This window comes from Dendrobates tinctorius, unplaced genomic scaffold, assembly GCF_039654945.1.
Source record: "Dendrobates tinctorius isolate UK_male_01 unplaced genomic scaffold, ASM3965494v1 ptg000082l, whole genome shotgun sequence".
Lineage (NCBI taxonomy): Eukaryota > Metazoa > Chordata > Amphibia > Anura > Dendrobatidae > Dendrobates > Dendrobates tinctorius.
Genome location: NW_027361750.1, coordinates 25,434,009 through 25,459,841, shown reverse-complemented (window position 1 = coordinate 25,459,841; position 25,833 = coordinate 25,434,009). Strand labels below are relative to the sequence as shown.

Sequence of the window (25,833 nt, the reverse complement as noted above, 5' to 3'; positions counted from 1 at the left end):
AAAAAAATGGGCCTGTCATTTTGGCAAATGTGCTAATCCGCTTTTCTGCTAGTGCCAGTGCCACCTTCCATTGCATGCATTATTCTAGCCCATAAACCAGAGCAGAAAGGCACATGCTGTCATTTTTTTCATGCAGACCACCAGTCCGAATGGAAAGTAAATTTCCCATGTGCAACAGCGCCCTAGCTATAATGGCTATAAGTGCTGTCTGTGACGTCCGCCTGCAAGTCTGGGCTGCAGTAAGGCAGCACCCCGAGCAACCCCGATACCCTTTACCCCTATACAGGGATCTGGATTTACAGCAGAGCCCAGGAGGCGCTGTCTGAATATGAGCAGCGGGCCAGAGCAGGACGGTCGCCAGAGAGGGGTTAAAAAACGGGACCAAAAGCGTAGTTAGGAAACCGAGTCTTAACCAGGCGGGCAGCAAAGGTACAAAAAACGGCAGGCAATAGCAGAGTCAAATTCAGGCCAAGGTCCGAGTCATAAACCAGGAGCACGGCAGAGGTACAGAAGCGTTAGGCAGTAGCAGAGTCAAATTCAGGCCAAGGTAGGAGTCATAAACCAGGAGGACGGCAGAGGTACAGAATCTTTAGGCAGTAGCAGAGTCAGAATCAAGGCAGGGGTCAGAATCAAAGATAGAAAATAACAACTAGCACACTGGGGAAACCAAGACTATATCCGGCGGCTTTCAAGACCAGTCCCAAAGTATTTGAGGGATCAGGTCATCCCTCACAGGCTCCCGCACTGCTGATGTCATCAGGACCGCCCCCAGGACCAGGCCAGATGGCGATGCACCAACCCCTCCATGACGACTGAGGAGCGGAGCCTGCGTCCATCAGATGCCTGCGCAGGAGCCCCTTCTTTGTTGCTGCCATCACTCGGGGCCAAACCACAGCGCTGAGGCAGGAACAACAGGCCCCGAGACCGACGGCGATGTGACAGTCCGGCGCCTCCTAGTGGCCGAGGCCGGGACAACAGGCCCCGGGTCCGACGGCGACATGACAGTCCAGCACCTCCTAGCGGCCGAGGCCGGAACAGCAGGCCCCGAGTCTGACGGCGACATGACAGTCCGGTGCCTCCTGGCGGCCGAGGCCGGAATAGCAGGCCCCGAGTCTCACGGCGACGTGACACTGTCTATGTGCGGTCTGTGGCCAACACTGCAAAAGGACAAGTTCACTCATCAACATTGAAATTGCCACATTAAGGAGGAGAAATTGTGAAGTTATGGAAATCATAGGATGAATAGACATGCTATTTATATGTGAATGATGAAAAAAAGGATAACATTTTTTCAAAGCATCTCGATTTATTTAGTATCAAGTATGAGCACCACACACCTAAATAAACCCACTTGCAGACTATGGCATGCTATCAATGAGGTTATTGTTGGTTGTCTGAGGAACATTCTGCCACACTAAATGCAAATTATCAAGATCCGTTGCTGGCAGCTCCTTTGCAATTGCTGACCAATGATGGTCCGGATATTCTCGAAGGGAGACAAGTCTGGAGACGTTGAAAGAAATGGTAGCACATTTAAACCATGTAGGTTGCTCACAATAACACAACCAACATGGTGTTGGTAAGACAGTGTGGAGGTTGGACTTGAAATGTCTATATCTGGACCTGGTCAACATTTATCTGCGCTCCCCCTTTCTGACGCCCTGGGAGTGATTCAGAAAACGCTTCAGGTACAATTTGCATTTAATGTGATCTTGCTTTTAATACATTTAGGAGGTCATAATGGCACAGCGAATATAAAAAACGTAGAGTAGGAGTGCCCCATATGAGAATGCCATGACGTGGCTGGGAGGCTCAAATCAATTGATCAATTGTCTGCTAAATGTCTCATTTTGAAATACAGGTAGAAATCAATATGTGCATATGCACTTTATGTATTGAGTTCTGACCATAAGCAGCGCTGGCTTCCCTCCTTTTTTTTTGATATTGGTTTGTGGCTGACCAACATGTGGTATTGTGTTGCTGTGTTGATAAATTACTCTTGGACATTTTGTGAAATGGCCATAACACTGTTTCCACCACAAAATCAATGAAATTCTGAGCTGTCAGTTTAATAATAATGAAGACTAGAAAGGTCAAGCTATGGTACATTGTGCCAACCCACATCATAAAACTGGGATTAGGATGACCAGTGTGATGTTTCCTTTTTCATGGTGTTACCAGCATGGTCTCTAGGTGTAGACTGGAGGCTGTAATAGAGCAATGGAGGCTGAAAAAGAGATCTGTCTTCTTCAGTGATTAGTTCTACTCTTGTCTTAGATGCAATACTAGCTGGAGATGGTCTGGAAACTATGAGGACAATGGTGGTTCTACTGGTCCTAGTTACAGGATTATGGTGTGGGGTGCATAATGCACAGTAGTCAGACCCATTAAGTCTTTTTTCCAGGTACAGGTACATTAGCAGCTCAACATTACATATTTTGGCTGTAGAACCAGTGGTACAGCCATTTTTCCAAAGTGTCTGAGAAGTTATTTTTCAGCACGACAATTCTAGGCCACATGTTGCTCGTACTACTGGGTGCAGTCTGCGTGACCTAGACGTCCTACCACAGCCTGCATTGTCTCCGGATTATTTTCCCATTGAGCACATTTGAGATGTCAACATTTGGCAATTGCAAAGAGGGCTAGCAGTAGCAGATCTTGATGATTTATGTGCTAAAATGTATAAAAGGTGGCAGAATATTCCTAAGACAACCATTAATAATCGCACTGATAGCAGCTAAGGCTGTAAATGCGAGGATTTTGGAGCATGGTGTTCATACTCAATGATGCATAAATTGAGATGAACATTTTGTTTCCAATTTTTTCACCAAAGTAAATACAGATTACAAAAAAGAATATTTTTCACTAGTTTTTTTTTTTAATATTACAAATTAATCCATTCTAGGGGATTTTCCTGAACCTATATCTGAATTCTGCAGGTAGGAAATAAGCAGAAGTTAAACTTAATTTTAAGGACTTGAACTCCAGACTGGCTGTGGTCTTCTGTCTGAATGAGGATGTAAATAAAAATGAAGCCAGAACAATGCGATCAGCTGGCGGTTGGATGGCATATGCTATTTTTAGTATGTTTCACAGCACCACCCTGTCTCCACACAGTCCAGTCTCACTAGCCAAGAGTCTGGACCACATAATCCTCCTTTCTCCCACCTTGGTGAGTCCTAGGAAACAAGTGATCCTACACTTGGACACTTCGAGGAGCTCTTTACATTTCCATTTATTGATTCTAGCCTCTTGGTCTATTATGCAAATTGTGTCTTCAGAGAGGAAGAGGGCTAGAACTCTAGTGCCACCTATTGGAAGTAGCAATCCTAAAAGTCAATGTCGACCCTTTAACGGAGCCTCTTGGTCTGAAAGTTTCAAGAGAGACATGTCTGAGATTGTGTAGTAGTGATGCCCAAATAATTAAGTAGCCACTGTCAGAAGAAGGCGATGGTGGAGAAGAACAACTAGTGTGTCAAGAGGAAGAAGATGATGAGACATAGTGTATGAGGCCCTCCTTTATGTCTAATACAGGTTGTATCGATGTCCATCTTCCTTTGTAATTTTTGGCAGTTCTTGCATTATCTGCATAGGCGTTGTGAGTTTTAAAGTCCCTCCTTCACAAATTAAACAGGATGTGTCTGACCATGTCACACACACCACATGCCCAGATAAGGTTGTAAAATGTTAAAATTACATTTACTGGTAACTACCGGTGGGTGTAATTTTATCTCCCCCTCTACTATGTCCTCTATTGTAGTCCTAGGCAACAGGGAAATACGGTGAGAGATGGCCTGGCTACTAAAGAGGTAGGAGCCATTGTTTGTTTTTCACCTTTTAATTTTGCCTTTCATACAAGTCATTATACAGGAAATATTGTTTCTTAACATTTTTTCCTGTAAAATCAATTATATCTTCGGTTTTGTAAGTTTTATTTTCAGTTTGAAAAAGTCGAGTAATACTCTGACATCATTATTCCCAGCAATGACCTGGGAATTAGAGATGCTTCTAGGCGTCTTCCCCATGCTGTTCCCATTCCATTTGAGCACTGTTTCCATCTATTTCAGTGATTTTCCTGCCTTACTAGCCCTGCTGTTAGGGTCTGTCAGAAAAATACTCAAGTTTCCCCTCGACTTCCATTATACTCGATACTCGAGTCGAGCTTGTCCGAGCGTCCAGCCTGCTCAATAATCACTAATCTACATTTCTCCTTTCAGTGAGTCCAGCAGGAGTCCATCACATTAGTGGGAAATCATGGATACCACGTATGGATGGGTTGAATTCATCAAAATGAGTTTCAAGTTACCACAGGAGAAAGGACATTTATATGCACTCTCAAGTTTTTACATACCTTAGCCTAAGGGCACATGCACAAAACCGATTTTCCTGTATGAATACTATCCTTGGTTTTCACAGATAGCATGCATATCCATGATATTCTATGGGGTTGTGCTCATGTTCATATTTTCCTTGGACCAAGTGATCCTTAGGAAAAAATATGAGAAATTTCCAATTTTGATTTGAGCAGTCGGATCAAAATCGGCAATGCAAGTCTGTGTCTGTGAAAAAAATCGGACCACACTTGGATAACACCGAGTGTAGTCCGATTTTCAAGGACTGAAAGTAAGGACAAGAAGGAGAAACAATTTTTTCTCCCCCTATACTAGAAAAACTGATTATACTGACCAAACTCTGATCATAATAATTGGTCCGTTTTTCTCGTATGTGGAGAAATTGGTCATGTGAACCTACCCCTCAAGTGATCCTCCACCCTAGCACTGAAAAGTGACTAAACTTCTGTCATGTACAGACATCCTACTTAATGCCTTCTGTTTGGCTCCTGCTGCCTCCTCTGCTGAGGCTGGCATTTAGACAAGATGGTTACCTAAATGGCATAAGGATTACCTTTTTTGCCTTGGAGGTGTGTTTCAGAATTATTACTGATTCCTATGCCACTTTAATAGCCATCTTGGATGCATAAGGAGAAGACTGCCAGTCTCAGCAGCAGAGGAGGAAGTGAGAGGCAGACAAAGATTAACAGGAAGGGTGTGATCTCCTCAGAATTTTTATTCTATTCTTCTACAGGGTGGGCCATTTATATGGATACACCTAAATAAAATGGGAATGGTTGGTGATCCAGATCGGTGCGCTGAATTTGCAGAATGGGCAAAACAAAAATTGGAACAGGACCCTCAGTTTACACAGAACATTAGTTCAGTGATGAGGCAAACTGTTTTGGATGGGCCATTTATATGGATATACCAACATAAAATGGGAATGGTGACAGTTTTCTTGCGTAGGGTGTATTGCATTGAAATCTGCTGCAATGATCCGGGTACTGCGTTCACCAGACATCAACACAATTTCTATCTCTCCTCATGTGTAATAATAATCTCTGCGACATGTCAATGGCTGTAAACAAAGAGAAACTTGTAAATAACTCATGAAAGTATAAAGTTGCGTTAAAACCAAGCACACTATTGTGTTTCTTGTGAAATTCTCAATAAGTTTGATGTGTCACGTGACCCTCTTTCCATTGAAAAAATAAAGTTGGATCCAAAATGGCGGAATTCAAAATGACTGCCATGGTCACCACCCAACTTGAAAAGTTTTTCCCCTCCCGTATACTAATGTGCCACAAACAGGAAGTTGCTATCACCAACCATTCCAATTTTATTTAGGTGTATCCATATAAATGGCCAACCCTGTATATTCAGCTTCAGTGTCTTATTAAAGTGTTTATCATTTGTCTTAACACTGATATTCCGGTGGGATGCCTCCCATAACCATACCCCCCAAATTACTTATCCAATAACCTCCCCCAATTATCAGCCCCGAAATTAAATTGATGACACCGTGATTTTGGATAATTTTTGGCCACACCAGCCTTTATTTATACAACGTACAAATATTAAACACAGATAATATAAAAACATTGGGAGGGTCCTTGTATCTCCCAAAATCTGGTGATTACCAAACATAAACAGTGGACATAACAAATAGACCGTATATTACTGCCAGCCGTTACCCCACTGGCTCGGGAGCACCATAACCCCAAGGGGTTCCATTGTCCACTTAAATTTCCTGGGGATCCAACAATTCATTGCTGTAAATCCCCAAAAATTCAACAGACCAAAACCATATTGTATTACCAATTGAGGAATCCATATCCCAATGGATCCCCCAGACCAATTTAGCACCAACGTCAAGGACCACCCCCACCCCAAAAGCTCCCATGCCCAGAGAATTGTCCCTAAATTCCCTCACCGGAACATATAAAATTATTTAAGGTGGGGGTGTGGGACTGCTCTTGCCGACCATAAGTAGGAAACTAAGAGGTCCCCAACCTTAAATGGCCCTATAAATGCCCCTCAACTTAAACCCACCCCACTGAAACCCTGTCCCCACCCCCTCCAACCCATTGACATGCCGGCCTCCGACCACGCCGGCTTTGCTCCGGCATTTCCTTTCTTCACACATCCAGTTTGCTACAGTTTTGTTTGTATTTTTAATATATTTTTATTGACCGCTATGGCATTAAAATTACAGCATGCAATGCACATTTTTTAAGTTATGGATAGCATGGTGGCTCAGTGGTTAGCACTGATACTTTGCTTTGGGGTCCTGGTTTCAAATAACACCAAGGACAACATCTGCAAGGAGTTTGCATGTTCTCCCCATGTTTGCATGGGTTTTCTCAGGGTTCTCCTGTTTCCTCTGAAACTCCAAACACATACTGAGAGGGAGTTCAGATTGTGAGCCCTAATGGGGACAGTGCCAATAATGTCTGTAAAGGGCTATGGAAATTAATGGCACTATATAAGCGAGTGAAATAAATAATAAAGTAAATGAATAGAAGGATTAGTTTATGTCCATGTAAATCATGTTGAACACTGTTCCATGCTTGGTTAAGAATTTCAATAAAACTGTGTAACCTAAAAAATAATTAACTCAGTCCTGATAATTTATTAATGTTTCGGATATCAAACACCTTTTTTTCGAAAAAACGAAATAAATAAATAAATAATGTAAAAATACATGAATGGTCATTGATGCTCCTCAAACATAGTGTCACAAATACTATCTTAACAGATCTCTTAATGACATGAATTTAATGCTGTGTTATTTTGTCATCTGCATTTTTTTTTAGATTGGAGTCAAGAATGAGTGAATCTACATCATCCTTCATCTCAGTTGCTAAAGCCAATTCCACAGACAGTACACAAGCATCTTCTACCCGATATTCACGAATGTCAGATCCAAGTTTTACCAAGAGGATCCGTTTCTACAAAAGTGGAGACCCAAGGTTTAATGGAATAAAAATGGTTGTCTCAAACCGATCCTTTAAGACATTTGATGCTTTGTTGGACAGCCTATCTAAGAAAGTTCCTTTGCCTTTCGGAGTTAGAAATATAACAACTCCTCGTGGAATACACCACATAACAACTCTGGATGAACTAGAGGATGGTAAATCCTATATTTGCTCCCATCAAAGAAAGATAAAGCCTATTAACCTTGAAAGAGCCAGTAAGAAGCCATTGCTGTGGCAAAGTAGCAGGCCAATCAGTGCTCGACGCCGGGCTGTGCAGCTTTCTCGACAAAACGAAGTGACACCATTTAGAAGGGAAAACACTGTTGTTCTTGGAAGTTCTCAGAGCTTCGAAATATTCAAAAATGGAGAAAAGGAAATTAAGCAACATTTGGTCCTGAACAAGAAAATAACACAAAACTTTGATGGATTTCTGGATCAGATTTCTGAAGCTATGCAATTTCCTGTTTACAAACTCTACAACACTGATGGAAGAAGGGTAAGAGAACAAGTATCCTGCCAAGTATGATTTGGGAGGGGGTAATGGGGATCCTGGCCATTGCAGAGGGATGTACGATGTACAAAACAACTGTCACCCACTGCAAATGGCAAGAGGACATTTCTTGTACCTGTGCCATCGCTTGGATATATCTACACAAATTTGGATAAGGTATTGCTAAAATATTCGTACAGTAACCTCAATTTGGAATAATGTAAATGTAGCATTACTTTTAAAGAGTAGCAAAACTTTTATGCTTTTTTATATTTGGCAGACATTTTACATACCTGCACATCTTTGGGAGTCCAGGTCTTTAGATCCTCACCGATCTCTCAAGAGTTAGAATATGTAGCGCCTGAGTCCAAAGCACTCAACTTCTGCCTGAGCGGGCACAAAGAACAAAATGCAGATACAATAGAAAGCCTATTGAATTTCTATTGTATCAAAACTGTTCTCTCCGAGCCACACATTTCGTTGTGCACAAATATTTAGTAACTTTTTAATTTTTGACCATCTGTCTAATACATTGTTGGATTGGACCTGCCAGCGCAAGAGCTTTATGTGTGTTAGCTTCTCCTTGCTCTGTGCATAAAGAGGAGCCTTAATAGTGTGTATTTGAATAGTTTGTGGAGATGAGGCAATCCTTTTAAATAATGGCATTGTGGTTGCAGATGTTGAAATCACAAGGGTGTACCTACTCCTCTGGGTAACCCAGGTCTTGATGCGCCAGTTAGGTAGTTACTACAGTTTTGCTATGACTTACAACAGTGGGCAGATTTTGTGCAGTACAGAATAAATCTTCTCACAATGCAGTTCAAAAATGCACATTTTTTTACGGGTATGCTGTGTTTTTTAAGTGCAGTATTTCTTTGGGTAGCCCTAGTGATTTTTAATGGAAAGTAACAAAACTAAATATTTATTCTTTGGCCATAATTTTCCATTTGAACTTTCTGATGCATTTTATGAGCCAAGCACAGGAGATGATAAACCCTCCCAGAAAAGTTCTATTTTTATACCTTTCTTTATTTATTATCCACGTAAGGCATGGATTTACTGAGGGTTTTAGTAGATATGATACAGTCATATGTAAAAGTTTGGGCACCCCTATTAATGTTAACCTTTTTTCTTTATAACAATTTTGGTTTTTGCAACAGCTATTTCAGTTTCATATATCTAATAACTGATGGACTCAGTTATATTTCTGGATTCAAATGAGGTTTATTGTACTAACAGAAAATGTGCAATCTGCATTTAAACAAAATTTGACCGGTGCAAAAGTATGGGCACCCTTATCATTTTCTTGATTTGAACACTCCTAACTACTTTTTACTGACTTCCTGAAGCACTAAATTGGTTTTGTAACCTCATTGAGCTTTGAACTTCATAGCCAGGTGTATCAAATCATGAGAAAAGGTATTTCAAGTGGCCACTTGCAAGTAGTTCTCCTATTTGATTCTCCTATGAAGAGTGGCATCATGGGCTCCTCAAAACAACTCTCAAATGATCTGAAAACAACATAGCTTTTCAGGGGAAGGATACAAAAAGTTGTCTCAGAGATTTAACCTGTCAGTTTCCACTGTGAGGAACATATTAAGGAAATGGAAGAACACAGGTACAGTTCTTGTTAAGCCCAGAAGTGGCAGGCCAAGAAAAATATCAGAAAGACAGAGAAGAAGAATGGTGGGAACAGTCAAGGACAATCCACAGACCACCTCCAAAGACCTGCAGCATCATCTTGCTGCAGATGGTGTCTCTGTGTATCGGTCAACAATACAGCGCACTTTGCACAAGGAGAAGCTGTATGGGAGAGTGATGCGAAAGAAGCCGTTTCTGCAAGCACGCCACAAACAGAGTCACCTGAGGTATGCAAAAGCACATTTGGACAAGCCAGTTACATTTTGGAAGAAGGTCCTGTGGACTGATGAAACAAAGATTGAGTTGTTTGGTCATACAAAAAGGCGTTATGCATGCGCTGTATTGTTGACCGATGCACAGTGACACCATCTGCAGCAAGATGATGCTGCAGGTCTTTGGAGATGGTCTGTGGATTGTCCTTGACTGTTCTCACCATTCTTCTTCTCTGCCTTTCTGATATTTTTCTTGGCCTGCCACTTCTGGGCTTAACAAGAACTGTACCTGTGTTCTTCCATTTCCTTACTATGTTCCTCACAGTGGAAACTGACAGGTTAAATCTCTGAGACAACTTTTTGCATCCTTCCCCTGAAAAGCTATGTTGAATAATCTTTGTTTTCCGATCATTTGAGAGTTGTTTTGAGGAGCCCATGATGCCACTCTTCATAGGAGAATCAAATAGGAGAACTACTTGCAAGTGGCCACCTTAAATACCTTTTCTCATGATTTGATACACCTGGCTATGAAGTTCAAAGCTCAATGAGGCTACAAAACCAATTTAGTGCTTCAGGAAGTCAGTAAAAAATAGTTGGGAGTGTTCAAATCAAGAAAATGATAAGGGTGCCCATACTTTTGCACTGGTCAAATTTTGTTTAAATGCAGATTGCACATTTTCTGTTAGTACAATAAACCTCATTTGAATCCAGAAATATAACTGAGTCCATCAGTTATTAGATATATGAAACTGAAATAGCTGTTGCAAAAACCAAAATTGTTATAAAGAAAAAAGGTTAACATTAATAGGGGTGCCCAAACTTTTACATATGACTGTATTTTGGCAGGTCAAAAGATAACTGATAAATAGAATAGAGCAGAGGTTAATTAAATGCACTGCCACTTTACTAATTCTTATGGGAGTGCTGAAAACCAAACGAGTGGTACCATTAAGAATGAATAGAGCAGCAGTATGTTTGATCCACCACCAGGTATCCGGGGAAATTGAAAGTTATCCCCTATATAAAAAATAATTACAAACTTGAGAATACCCCTTTAAGTCTCTATACATACATAATTACCATAATTACCATAAGAATGTCAGCCACCAAAACTCTGCCAGCAGTGACGTTACTAGAGTCTGATGGACCCCAATGCAAAATATAGACCTGGGCTCCCACCTCCATGTTGGTCAAATGTATAGGCCTTTGTAGTATTCTAGATCCTATAAAGACATAAGTTGTTCACCCTCCATGTCCCCACCCTGGCACCTTCTTGTAATATTGACCCCCATCCTGTAATAATGTCACCATCCTGGCACTGTCTTCTAGTAATGTCCCCAATTCTGATCCTTTATTGTAAGAATGTCCCTATCCAGGTCTCCTTGTAAAAACGTCCACCATCCTGACCCATTTCTGTAATAATGTCATCCATCCTGACCCCTATCATGTAATAATGTCCATCATCCTGAGCCCCTTCCAGGTGTATTGTCCCCCATTCTGTGACACTTCATGTTGCAGTGCCCCCTGTCCTGGCCCTCTTCTTGCTATAATGTCCCTTGTCCTGGGCCCCTTCCTGGTATAATATTTGCTATTCTGAGACGCTTCCAGTTGAAATGTCCCCTGTCCTTGGCCCCCTCTTCGTATAATTTCCCTCATCCTGTGCCCTTTCATTATATAATGCTCCCTATCCTGGGCCTCTTAATTGTATAATGTTCATTCTCCCGGTTTGATCTAACACATTAAAACAAAAATAAGCAATTCTTCTTAACTTCCTTAGTTCCCACGATGTGTGGTGTCCTCTTCTATAGCCTTCAGCTGACTTGGGCATGCCAGGCATGGGCAGTGCATGATGTTATTGCTATTCGCCACTCGTAATAATCACGCTAATGGTAAATTGATGATTATCGTTGGCCATATAGATGAAAAAGGTGCTGGCGTCGGCGAGTCCCACTCCCTCACGAGCGTGGTCGCACCTTCTGTGACCAGGATCATTAAACCCTTGCTTGCTAGATCAAAAAGCCCACAATAACTGTGCCAGGCACAGAAAACCTATAACTGGGACTCCACATACTTACATACTTATCATGACTGCATCAAAGAACTCTATGTAATTGCATATTTGTGAAAATGTATATTAGCAAAGAGGCACCACCTATATAGCAGATGTTCTAATTGGGTAATTGGGCCACCATCCAAAAAAATAAGTAAATAATTTTCAGTGGGTTTATGGAAGAGCACATCTCACAACTTTCCAGCCCTTACAAAATAATTTTCCTCCTATTGAGACTCCTAGATTTCCCTTTCAATGCCCCCGTAAAGTATGATGAGAACAATGGTGTCTTCCCGAAAGACAGTATGATACGCCCACAGTGAAATCTTCCACAGTACCCTCCACACGCATGGTATGATGACTGTAACCCCCTCCCCCTCAACTGTCCCCAGCAAAGTTTGGTGTTCCCAACACAGTATGATGTCTTAACTGTGATCACCAGACAGCCCTCCATACAGTATAATAGGCTTCCATACAGTATAGTGGCCCCCACACCCCTCCTTTCAGTATGAGGGCCCCAACATAACCATCCACACAGTCTGATGGCCCCCACTAGCCCTCCAAATAGTTTAATGACCCCCTCCCAGTTCTCCAAACAGCATACTGGTCCCTACACAGCCCTCTACATAGCATGAAGAATTCCACAAAAAACCTTCACACCGCGTAATTGCTTGCGTATAGTACAATGGATACCACATAGCCCTCCAAACGGTATAATGGCTCCCACGGATCCCTCTATACAGCATATTGGTCACCAAATAGGCTTCCAAACAGAATAATGACACCCCACATAGTCTTGCAAACAGTGTAATGCACCTCACATAGACCCGTAAACTGTATAATGGCCCACACATAGTCCCAAAAATAGTATAATGACTATTACATAGTCCTGCAAACAGTATAATGACCCCTATATATACCTGCAAATAGTATAATGGCCCCTCCCCCTACATAGACCTGCAAACAGTTTAACCACCCCTCACATAGACCTGCAAACAGTATTGGAGTGCCCTCATACGCCAGGGCAGTGGGGTACTCGGTACCGGGCCGGTTGATCTTCTCAACGGGAGTTATCACGGCAGCAGTGACCCAGTCTGTGGCCCTGGGGCTCCATTGTAAAAGGGGTTGTTTCATTGTGCTTATGGTGATGAAAGTTTATCAGTGATTCGTGACGCCACCTGTGGTGTTCGGCAATGAAGATGTTAAGCCGACGCTGCAGACAGATCCTCTGGGACCGATGGTGGGGTGCAGCAGTGATGTTATAGCCCTCCACAGGCAGGGCTGTAGTCCCAGGGCAGTGTAGGTGAAGGGACACGTAGATGGTGTAGTGTCAGGCGTAGGGGATGCAGTAGTGCTTAGTAGGTTGATGCCGGAATAAGTTGAGGACACCAGGGCTTTTAGTTCCAAAGCTTTACTCACAGTCTGTTGTGGTACAGGTGCCCGCATCCGTGCCGTGCCCTCTGGGTCAGCACCCCAGTCAACCTCCAGGCAAGATGAAGTACTCCATTCCAACACTCCGCCAACATATGTGCCTTTTCTGAATGTCTCCTCTTATAGCGCCTTAAAAATGAAGTACTCCAGCACTGAGTTACACTGGGGTTCTTCCTGTCCGATGTTCTTATGAATTCTACTTGTACCGCAGACAGCTGTAGCCTGCTTCGGGGACTCCTTGCTGCTAAGTCCCGGCTCACTATCGTTGCTGTTGTGCCCCCAAGTCTTGTGTGAGAATAAAGTGGTCACTACTTCTATTCCTCCGGTGTCTGCTGCAGGACCATTAGTATCCATACAACCTCGGGGACCGGACCCCGGCCTTGTGCTGTGAACTTGGGAAGGGTTCTCCTCTAACCCTAATCCTTAGTCCTCCTTTTCTCCTTACGTTCCGTACAATCCTTTCTTTCATATGGAGAATCAGGCTTTCGGTCTAATGTCTCTTCCCTGTGCCAGCGGACCCAGATCACTGAGGTCGGCTGCAGCACTTCCTTCATCCATCTCTCTCCGGGGATCTTCTCTCTCTCACTTCCCTGTCAGACTGCTCACTCACTGGCTGACTGACTGACTGACCCCAACCTAAACTCTTCCCGCTCTTTTGAGTGTAAAACTAAACTCCACCCACCTCCCAAAATAGTCCTCCATGCAGTATAATGGGCCCCACATAGTCCTCCATACAGTACTATGGGCTCCACATAGTCCTCCATACAGTATTATGAGACCCATACAGTATTATGGGCCTCATATTGTACTCCATACAGTATAATGGGCCACACATTAAAAATAAATACTCACCTCTCCCCATCCCGCTGCTGCCCCGGTCTTCTGACCTTCTGCACTGCTCAACATAGAGGGCTTGTTGTAGTCACTTCATCATGCCCTTTGCGCTGAGACGTCACAGAGCTCATAAGCAGAGGAGGAATAAAGAGAGAGGGAGCATCAGCTGATGAATCCAGCTCCCAGCATTGTTTTCAACTGTATCGGCATCCAGGACCAGGATGCTGATACAGTTGAAAGTACAATGCCAGAAGGGAGGGGCCTTGCCAGCACTGGTATCGGCCCCCCCGACTCATGGTCTCAATAGCGGCCACGTGATCTGCCACCATTGGCTGTATGCCACTGACAGACACCATAACTGTAACTACAAGTGCTTCTCACTAAATTAGAATATCATCAAAAAGTTAAATGATTTCAGTTCTTCAATACAAAAAGTAAAACTCATAATATATAGAGTAATTACAGAGTGATCTATTTCAAGTGTTTATTTTTGTTTATGTTGATGACTAAAACCCAAAAGTTATTATCTCAGTAAAATAAAATACTTTATAACACCAGCTTGAAAAATGATTTTAAAATCAGAAATGTTGGCCTACAGAAATGTATGTTCAGTAAATGCACTCAATACTTGGTCGTGGCTCCTTTTGCATCAATTACTGCATCAATGTGGCGTGGGATGGAGGCGATCAGCCTGTGGCACTGCTGAGGTGTTATGGAAACCCAGGTTGCTTTGATAGCAGCCTTCAGCTCGACTGCATTTTTGGTCTGGTGTCTCATCTTCCTCTTGACAATACCCAATAGAGAATGGAACCAAAAGGGATACCAAGACAAGAAAAAAATACTGGAAGAACACGAGGTGAATAAAATTACCTTTATTATTAGTGGTAAATAGTACTTTATGTACGGAAGTGCCCACACTAAAAATAACATATCAGTGATCATAGTCTCATTAAAGAATTAAAATTACATATAACATCACCATCTCAAAAAGAAATAGGACATTGCTTAATATATATTATTATTAAAAATGATATATCATAGTTACCATCCGCCAAATGCATCAACAGCAATATAATGACTCTGAAAGTGCCAAAGTGCAATTTATCAGTAAATGCAAACAGTGCCAAGGTGCATGAGTCATATATACAGTGGGGAAAAAAAGTATTTAGTCAGTCAGCAATAGTGCAAGTTCCACCACTTAAAAAGATGAGAGGCGTCTGTAATTTACATCATAGGTAGACCTCAACTATGGGAGACAAACTGAGAAAAAAAAATCCAGAAAATCACATTGTCTGTTTTTTTTTCATTTTATTTGCATATTATGGTGGAAAATAAGTATTTGGTCAGAAACAAGCAATCAAGATTTCTGGCTCTCACAGACCTGTAACTTCTTCTTTAAGAGTCTCCTCTTTCCTCCACTCATTACCTGTAGTAATGGCACCTGTTTAAACTTGTTATCAGTATAAAAAGACACCTGTGCACACCCTCAAACAGTCTGACTCCAAACTCCACTATGGTGAAGACCAAAGAGCTGTCAAAGGACACCAGAAACAAAATTGTAGCCCTGCACCAGGCTGGGAAGACTGAATCTGCAATAGCCAACCAGCTTGGAGTGAAGAAATCAACTGTGGGAGCAATAATTAGAAAATGGAAGACATACAAGACCACTGATAATCTCCCTCGATCTGGTGCTCCACGCAAAATCCCACCCCGTGGGGTCAGAATGATCACAAGAACGGTGAGCAAAAATCCCAGAACCACGCGGGGGGACCTAGTGAATGAACTGCAGAGAGCTGGGACCAATGTAACAAGGCCTACCATAAGTAATACACTACGCCACCATGGACTCAGATCCTGCAGTGCCAGACGTGTCCCACTGCTTAAGCCTGTACATGTCCGGGCCCGTCTGAAGTTTGCTAGAGAGCATTTGGATGATCCAGAGGAGTTTTGGGAGAATGTCCTATGGTCTGATGAAACCAAACTGGAACTGTTTGGTAGAAACACAACTTGTCGTGTTTGGAGGAAAAAGAATACTGAGTTGCTTCCATCAAACACCATACCTACTGTAAAGCATGGTGCTGGAAACATCATGCTTTGGGGCTGTTTCTCTGCAAAGGGGCCAGGACAACTGATCCGGGTACATGAAAGAATGAATGGGGCCATGTATCGTGAGATTTTGAGTGCAAACCTCCTTCCATCAGCAAGGGCATTGAAGATGAAACGTGGCTGGGTCTTTCAACATGACAATGATCCAAAGCACACCGCCAGGGCAACGAAGGAGTGGCTTCGTAAGAAGCATTTCAAGGTCCTGGAGTGGCCTAGCCAGTCTCCAGATCTCAACCCTATAGAAAACCTTTGGAGGGAGTTGAAAGTCCGTGTTGCCAAGCGAAAAGCCAAAAACATCACTGCTCTAGAGGAGATCTGCATGGAGGAATGGGCCAACATACCAACAACAGTGTGTGGCAACCTTGTGAAGACTTACAGAAAACGTTTAACCTCTGTCATTGCCAACAAAGGATATATCACAAAGTATTGAGATGAAATTTTGTTTCTGACCAAATACTTATTTTCCACCATAATATGCAAATAAAATGAAAAAAAAACAGACAATGTGATTTTCTGGATTTTTTTTTCTCAGTTTGTCTCCCATAGTTGAGGTCTACCTATGATGTAAATTACAGATGCCTCTCATCTTTTTAAGTGGTGGAACTTGCACTATTGCTGACTGACTAAATACTTTTTTTCCCCACTGTATCTACATTAGAGTTGAGCAAAACGGGTTAAAAAATTTCAAAAGTCGCCGACTTTTGGCAAAGTCGGGTTTCATGAAACGAAACCCGACCCTAGGATGAGGTTGGCCACGAGGTCGGCGACTTACGCGCCAAAGTCGCATTTCAAAAGTTTGTTTTGCGCTCTTTTTCAGCCAATCAGGATCCACGGACACTGTGGGCAACGTGATGACATAGGCACGGGTCACCACCATCTTTCAGAAGGGCATGCAAGTGATTGGCTTGCTTTGGTGGGCGTCACAGGGGGTATAAAAGGGCGTGCACGCCGACCGCCATCTTACTTCTGCCGATCTTAGTATAGGGAGAGGTTGCTGCTGATTCTGTAGGGAGAGCGTTAGGCAGGGAAGAAGACAAAAAAACTGCTTCTGCTGCTAGCGATTTGGCCTGCACAACACACCAGTCACTGTGTATGCAGTGCAAGGGGAGGCTATATAGTGGTGTATCAGTGGTGTTGGTTGTTAGGCTGCCTTCTAAGGCTTCCTGACATTCCTGCATTGCTGTTTACCCACTGCTCCGCAAACTGCTTTTTTAAAAGCAATCCCAATTTTTTTTTTTGTCCTGCTGAGAAGACAAAAAAACTGCTTCTGCTGCTAGCAATTTGGCCTGCACAACACACCAGTCACTGTGCGTGCAGTGCAAGGGGAGGCTATATAGTGGTGTATCAGTGGTGTTGGTTGTTGGGCTGCCTTCTAAGGCTTCCTGACATTCCTGCATTGCTGTTTACCCACTGCTCCGCAAACTGCTTTTTTAAAAGCAATCCAATCTCCCTTATCCTCTAGTCACTTTTGTCACAGCTGTGCCATCGAGCCTGTCACATAGCGCTCAGATATTCATTGGGCCTCACACAATCCAAAAGTGTCCAGTGTCCAAAAGTGTGTGCAGAGATTCAAAATCTCCCTTATCCTCTAGTCACTTTGGTCACAGCTGTGCCATCGAGCCTGTCACATAGCGCTCAGATATCAGTGGGCCTCACACAATCCAAAAGTGTCCAGTGTCCAAAAGTGTGTGCAGAGATTCAAAATCTCCCTTATCCTCTAGTCACTTTGGTCACAGCAGCTGTGCCATCGAGCCTGTCACATAGCGCTCAGATATTCATTGGGCCTCACACAATCCAAAAGTGTCCAGTGTCCAAAAGTGTGTGCAGAGATTCAAAATCTCCCTTATCCTCTAGTCACTTTGGTCACAGCTGTGCCATCGAGCCTGTCACATAGCGCTCAGATATCAGTGGGCCTCACACAATCCAAAAGTGTCCATCCAGTGTCCAAAAGTGTGTGCAGAGATTCAAAATCTCCCTTATCCTCTAGTCACTTTGGTCCACAGCTGTGCCATCGAGCCTGTCACATAGCGCTCAGATATCAGTGGGCCTCACACAATCCAAAAGTGTCCATCCAGTGTCCAAAAGTGTGTGCAGAGATTCAAAATCTCCCTTATCCTCTAGTCACTTTTGTCACAGCTGTGCCATCGAGCCTGTCACATAGCGCTCAGATATTCATTGGGCCTCACACAATCCAAAAGTGTCCAGTGTCCAAAAGTGTGTGCAGAGATTCAAAATCTCCCTTATCCTCTAGTCACTTTGGTCACAGCTGTGCCATCGAGCCTGTCACATAGCGCTCAGATATCAGTGGGCCTCACACAATCCAAAAGTGTCCATCCAGTGTCCAAAAGTGTGTGCAGAGATTCAAAATCTCCCTTATCCTCTAGTCACTTTGGTCACAGCTGTGCCATCGAGCCTGTCACATAGCGCTCAGATATCAGTGGGCCTCACACAATCCAAAAGTGTCCATCCAGTGTCCAAAAGTGTGTGCAGAGATTCAAAATCTCCCTTATCCTCTAGTCACTTTTGTCACAGCTGTGCCATCGAGCCTGTCACATAGCGCTCAGATATTCATTGGGCCTCACACAATCCAAAAGTGTCCATCCAGTGTCCAAAAGTGTGTGCAGAGATTCAAAATCTCCCTTATCCTCTAGTCACTTTTGTCACAGCTGTGCCATCGAGCCTGTCACATAGCGCTCAGATATTCATTGGGCCTCACACAATCCAAAAGTGTCCATCCAGTGTCCAAAAGTGTGTGCAGAGATTCAAAATCTCCCTTATCCTCTAGTCACTTTTGTCACAGCTGTGCCATCGAGCCTGTCACATAGCGCTCAGATATTCATTGGGCCTCACACAATCCAAAAGTGTCCAGTGTCCAAAAGTGTGTGCAGAGATTCAAAATCTCCCTTATCCTCTAGTCACTTTGGTCACAGCTGTGCCATCGAGCCTGTCACATAGCGCTCAGATATCAGTGGGCCTCACACAATCCAAAAGTGTCCAGTGTCCACAAGTGTCTGCAGAAATTCAAAATCTCCCCTGTCCTATAGACACCTTGTACCTTGTTTTACATTACTATATAGTTTGTTGGATTTTGTCTACATTTCTACCAAAAATGAGGAAGGCTGGTGGAAGAGGCCGTGGAATTGGGTGGGGGTTGGCAGCTGGTAATGATGGTGTTGGTGGTGGATCTGATGGTAGTGGCAAGAGCAAAATAGGACCGAATGCAGGAGGTGCTGACCCTGCATCATCGTCTGTCTACATAAGGCCTCGAACGCTTAGTTTTCTAGGAGTTGGCAAACTGCTTTTAAAGCCAGAGCATCAGGAAAAAGTTTTGTCTTACATTGCTGACTCAGCCTCCAGCTCTATCGCCTCCTCTTCTTCAGTTGTAAAAAGTAAAAGCACTGAGTCGTCATTGGAGGCTCATGTTCATGAACCACACCTTTCCTTGTGTCCTTCACCCCAACCAAGATTGAAGGATGACGCAGGCCATACTACTGATTACTCCATGGAGCTGTTTTCACATACCATGCCTGGATTATCAAGTGAAATGGTGAATTACCCAGGCCAAGATGAATCTGACATGGAGTGCACTGATGCACAGCCGCTGATGGATGATTCTGCTGGTACATTCACTCAGAGCACTACATTGTCCTCGCAGTGTACAGAGCCAGATTCTGACCCTGATGAGACTCAGGTGCCCCTTCCCGCACACTATACCACCATACACGGTGACACAGAGGAAGGTGCACATGACATAGAAGAGGAGGTGATGGATGACCCAGTTGTTGACCCAGATTGTCATCCATTGGGGGAAGAGGGTGCTGCTTCCAATAGCTCAGATGAGGAGCATCCACAGCAGACATCGACATCGCAACAGCTGTTATCTGGCAGGCCCGGAGCACTCCAAAGACAGGTTCCAAACATCAAAAGAGTTGCTGGACAGCTTGTCCAGAGGGTCAAAAGATCACAGCGTGCTAGGCCGCAAAATGTCTGCCAAAGTAGGAAGAGTGCAGTGTGGCACTTTTTTGAACAAAATCCTCATGATCAGGCCAAGGTTATCTGTAAGAAGTGCGCAAAGACCTTTAGCCGAGGGAAAAATCTGAAAAATTTGAATACCAGTTGCATGCTTAGACATTTAACCAGCATGCACTTGCAAGCGTGGACACAACACCAAACCTCAAGTGCCACATGTGCAACTGATCACAACGAAGGTAGTCAGCAACGCTACATTGTTTCCCTCACTGTAAGCCCACCGGTTAGCACAGCAGCAAATGTTGAGGTGTCGTTGCAAGACCACAGCAGTCAGGGAATCCCACTGTTATATCAACGAAAGACTGATTCTAGGCCATCAGAAAGAACACCAACTCCATCACCATCATCAACCCTCTCTCAGTCCGCCCTGTCCACCGCTACTTCCACCATATGCAGCTCTCAAGTCCAGCTCACCCTCCCAGACACTATGAGTAGGTCAAGAAAGTACTCAGTCTCTCATCCGTGTACACTGGGTTTGAACGCCCACATTGCCAAACTAATCTCGTTTGAGATGATGCCCTTTCGGTTTGTGGAAAGCACAGCTTTCCGCGAACTCATGGCCTATGCAGTACCACGCTATGACCTACCCAGTCGCCACTTCTTCTCTCGCAAAGCCATCCCAGCCCTCCACCATCATGTGAAAGACCGCATTGTCCATGCACTCAAGCAGTCAGTGAGCGGAAAGGTGCACCTCACAACTGATGCATGGTCCAGTCGGCATGGCCAGGGCCGTTGCGTGTCCATCACTGCGCACTGGGTTAATGTGGTGGATGCAGGGTCCACAGGGGACAGCGGTGGTGGGACAGTGCTGCCTAGCCCATGGTATAGGAAACAGTTGGCTGTAGGCGTTCGACCCTCCTCCTCCTCCTCCTCCAGAAGCGAAAGCTCATCCACAGAGCGCAGTCGTACGAGCACTCCATCTGCAGCTGCCACTGTTGCACACGATGTGTCCCCCTATCGAGCAGCTAGTGGAAAGCGTCAGCAGGCTGTGTTGCAGATGATGTGTTTGGGCGACAGACACACCGCCGAGGTGCTGGCCGAGTACTTGAAGCGACAAACTGAGTCATGGCTGGGCAGTGTACATCTTGAGGCAGGCAAGGTAGTTAGTGATAACGGCCGTAATTTTGTGGCAGCCATAGCCCTTTCAAAACTCAGCCACATACCTTGCTTGGCTCACACCTTGAACCTGGTGGTGCAGTGCTTCCTCAAAAATTATTCGGAGTTAACAGCCCTGCTCCAGAAGGTGCGAAGACTGTGCGCGCACATCCGCCGGTCGCCTGTACACTCCGTTCGTATGCAGAAGCTGCAGCGATTGCTCCACCTTCCCAACCACCGCCTCATTATCGACATTGCAACAAGGTCGAACTCCACCCTGCACATGGTGGAGCGGTTGTGCGAGCAGAGGCAGGCCATAATGCATTTGTGGGAGGATACACGGCCAGGCACTTTAAGAGCAGACATGGAGTTGACAGGTGTGCAGTGGTCGAAGCTGAAAGACCTTTGTAAAGTCCTTCAGTGTTTTGAGGAATGCACACGGCTGGTAAGCGCAGACGACGCCATCCTAAGCATGAGCATCCCACTTATGCGTCTGCTCATGCAAACTTTGACGCACCTTAAGGAGCAGGCATCTGCAGCCAATGTTGATGAGGAGGAAGAGGAGGAGGGAATCCTTGATGACATTCAGCCATTGTCTGCTCAGGGACCTCTCCTGGACGAGGTGGAGGAAGAAGAGGAGGAGGAGGATGATGATGGGGATGATTACTTAGGGGAGGAGGATGCATCTCGTGGGGCAAGTGAAAATGTTGGCATGGCAAGGTCTGGTACAGGGTTTGTGCGTTACTGGAGGGATGTGGATTTGCCAGAAAGTGCTCCTCCACCCAGCACTCGCAGTGCATCATTGACACCGGGAACATTGGCCCACATGTCAGATTATGCCTTGCGGATCCTAAAAAGGGACCCCCGCATTGCCAAAATGATGAATGATGACGACTACTGGTTGGCCAGCATCCTGGATCCACGCTATAAAGGCAAATTACAAAACATCATGCCACAGGAGAACCTTGACCTAATATTGGCTAATAAACAAGCAACTCTGGTAAATCGGTTGCTTGAGGCATTCCCAGCACACAGCAGCGGTGATGGTTCTCACACGAGCCGTACGGGCCGGGGGCAGCTTGGCAGAGGTGTTCGTGGTGCACACAGCAGAAGTGGCGTTGGAGACAGGGGTTTCATGACAATGTTTTGGACTGATTTTTCAAATACCGCTCACACAACTGGTAATACTGCATCGATGGAAAGTGACAGGAGACAGCAGTTGTCAACTATGGTTACAAACTACTTTTCCTCCCATATCGATGTTCTCCCACACAGGTCATTCCCCTTTGACTATTGGGCCGCTAAACTGGACACCTGGCCTGAATTGGCCCAATATGCCTTACAGGAGCTCGCTTGCCCAGCTGCAAGTGTGCTATCGGAAAGAGTCTTAAGTGCAGCTGGATCAATCCTGACAGAAAAAAGGACCCGTCTGTCAACCCAAAATGTGGATGATCTAACCTTCATTAAAATGAACCACGCATGGGTTTCCAAGGATTTTGTCCCACCTTCCCCTGATGACACATAGGGTGACAGAAAAATGGCTTGCTTTGGTCCACCTCTTCCTGGTACTTCACCTATTTCGCCTTTTGCATCAGCTGAATGTCCAACATCAACATATGCCACTTTCTAAAACTCCCTAACTGTGCTGCCTCCCCCCCCATGGCCGGGGTCACCACCTAGCGCACGACACCGTGCGAGTGCCGTTGCCCTGGACAGGTGGGTAGGCCGACTCTTGGGCGCGGGCACTGGCACAGGGTCCCTCATAGTGCAATCAAGTGTCTCTGATGGTGGTGGTGCACACCCGCCGTCAGACACACCGCTGTACTATGAGGGGCCCAGTGCCATTACCGACGCCCACGAGTGGGCCCCCCTTGCTTGGGCAGGGCCCCAGCATTTGCAATCTTTACCTCTCCCTGCTCCTCCGCTGTGTAATCTGGGCCGTCAAATCCATACTGTGCCTGACACCGTCTGAGCCTGCCTCCTGATGTATAGACATATATTTTGAATGTGTACGCTATCCATACATGTTATCCGGGAATACGGTACCCTTTCTAACCTTTGTGCAATCACGTGCAATCCATACTGGGCCTAACACCGTCTGAGCCTGCCTCCTGAGACATATATTTTGAATGTGTACGCTATCCATACATGTTATCTGGGGATACGGTACCCTTTCTAACCTTTGTGCAATCACGTGCAATCCATACTGGGCCTAACACCGTCTGAGCCTGCCTCCTGAGACATATATTTTGAATGTGTACGCTATCCATACATGTTATCCGGGGATACGGTACCCTTTCTAACCTTTGTGCAATCACGTGCAATCCATACTGGGCCTAACACCGTCTGAGCCTGCCTCCTGAGACATATATTTTGAATGTGTACGCTATCCATACATGTTATCCGGGGATACGGTACCCTTTCTAACCTTTGTGCAATCACGTGCAATCCATACTGGGCCTAACACCGTCTGAGAATGATAGATGGGGCCCACCATACACTGGAACATTCCAAAGGTGGACATCAGACACTGGAGCAGCATTTACAGGGCCCATTATACACTAGAGCATTAGAAATGGGGCCCATTATGTTTGGAGCATTATTTGGGCCCATAAGACAGTAGAGCTTCATCCATGGGGACCAACATATACTGTAGCATTATGTGGAGCTCATCATATACTGTTTCAAACATTATATGGGACCAATGATTCTGTATGGAGAAATAGATTGGCCTCGTCATGAGATGTAAAAAGTGAGGTATTTTTCATTGTACTATACCGCTATTTCTCTGCCGTATCGGAGCATGATGAGTTGTGGTATGTGTTAAAGGGGCGCTCTTTCGCCCAGGGCACATGAAAACCTGGAGCCAGCCCTCCCCCCCACAGTCTGTAGCCAAATAACCCCCATTTTTCAGTGCGTAACTTGTATTATGAAGTTAATTAAGGTTGACAAGCTTAAGTAAGAAGAATTGATGCTTTTGGCATTCAAATGGGCACTGTTGGTGTGTTTCCTGTCCTCCTCTCACTGCCGACTTTTATTTCCCATTGACTTACATTGGGTTTCGTGTTTCGGGACGACCCCGACTTTTCCCTATAATCGGACGATCTTGCTCGACCCGACTTTTGGAAAAGTCGGGTTTCACGAAACGAAACGCGACCCTAAAAAACCAAAAGTCGCTCAACTCTAATCTACATGAATAACAATTAATACTATAAGTCAATATTATGTCATGAACAATAAACAGCAAAAATAAAACGTTAAATAAGTGTTGAGACAATCACTATATAACACACTGAAGATTAAATGTAAATAAATACAATGTGTCAAAAAATAAATAAATAAATAACAACATGCCTAAAAGTGAGGCATTCTACCTATGTAGGAAAAAAATAACAAAACAATCATAAGCTGATTGTACCACTGCGAGTCAGTAGTATTAAATGCATATATAGAATGGGAGGAATAGGGCTAAGTGACAGCACATGTGAAAAAGACTTGGGTATACTAATAGATCACAGACTGAATATGAGTCAACAGTGTGATGCAGGAGCAAAAAAGGCAGATGCAATTCTAGGATGTATTAACAGAAGCATACAGTCTAGATCACGTGAAGTCATTATTTCCCTCTACTCCTCTTTGGTCAGACCTCATCTGGAATATTGTGTCCAGTTTTGGGCACCACATTTTAAAAAAGATATCAACAAACTGGAGCAAGTTCAGAAAAGAGCGACCAGAATGGTGACCGGTCTGCAAACCCTGTCTTATGAGGAAAGGTTGCAGGATTTGGGAATGTTTAGTTTGCAAAAGAGAAGACTGAGAGGAGACTTAATAGCTGTCTACAAATATCTAAAGGGCTGTCACATTGTAGAAGGATCAACTTTATTCTCATTTGCACAAGGAAAGACTAGAAGCAATGGGATGAAACTGAATGGGAGGAGACACAGATTAGATATTAGAAAAAACTTTTTGACAGTTAGAGTGATCAATGAGTGGAACAGGCTGCCACGAGAAGTGGTGAGTTCTCCTTCAATGGAAGTCTTCAAACAGAGGCTGGACAGACATCTGACTGGGATGATTTAGTGAATCCTGCTTTGAGCAGGGGGTTGGACCAGATGGCCCAGGAGGTCCCTTCCAACTCTACGATTCTATGATTCTATGATTCTATGATGCAAATAAAAATTGCCAAAGAAGGGGGCAAACTGTACACATGGTAAAACTATCACCACATTATATTAACTAAAAAAAAGCACCCAAATTATAGTGCACAGCAAAGGAGTGATAAGGGGGGGAATATACAGGTGCCGTCATGGACTCCAAAAAAAACGGCTACCAGTAAGTAACCTTGGTGTTTTCCCATCTCCCATGATGGCACACATGAGAGACTTTTGTAGACTAAAACATCTCAGGGAGGGACCACTGCTTATAGCACCCTTCCACCAAAGGTTAGGTCAGTAAAGGAAGATAGATCTAGTCGGTAGTGCTTGAAAAAGGTCGAAGGTGAGGACCAAGTAGCGGCTTTACAAATCTGCTCAATCGATACCTCAGTCTTCTCTGCCCAGGATGTAGCCACGGCTCTGTTGGAGAGAGCCTTGATGCCTTCCGGAACCGGAGCGCCACTCGTAGAGTAGGATAA

General features: G+C 44.3%; 1 protein-coding gene across 1 annotated transcript in view; it reads left to right on the top strand.

The window, feature by feature from the left end:
* The first annotated feature begins 7,163 nt into the window (after positions 1 to 7,163).
* The window catches only part of RP1 (RP1 axonemal microtubule associated), a 742,035-nt gene continuing 723,365 nt past the window's right edge, over positions 7,164 to 25,833 (top strand). Inside the window, exon 1 of the mRNA XM_073583994.1 lies at positions 7,164 to 7,808. Coding sequence (XP_073440095.1) covers positions 7,164 to 7,808 — 645 coding nt within the window. The remainder of the gene's footprint in view (positions 7,809 to 25,833) is intronic.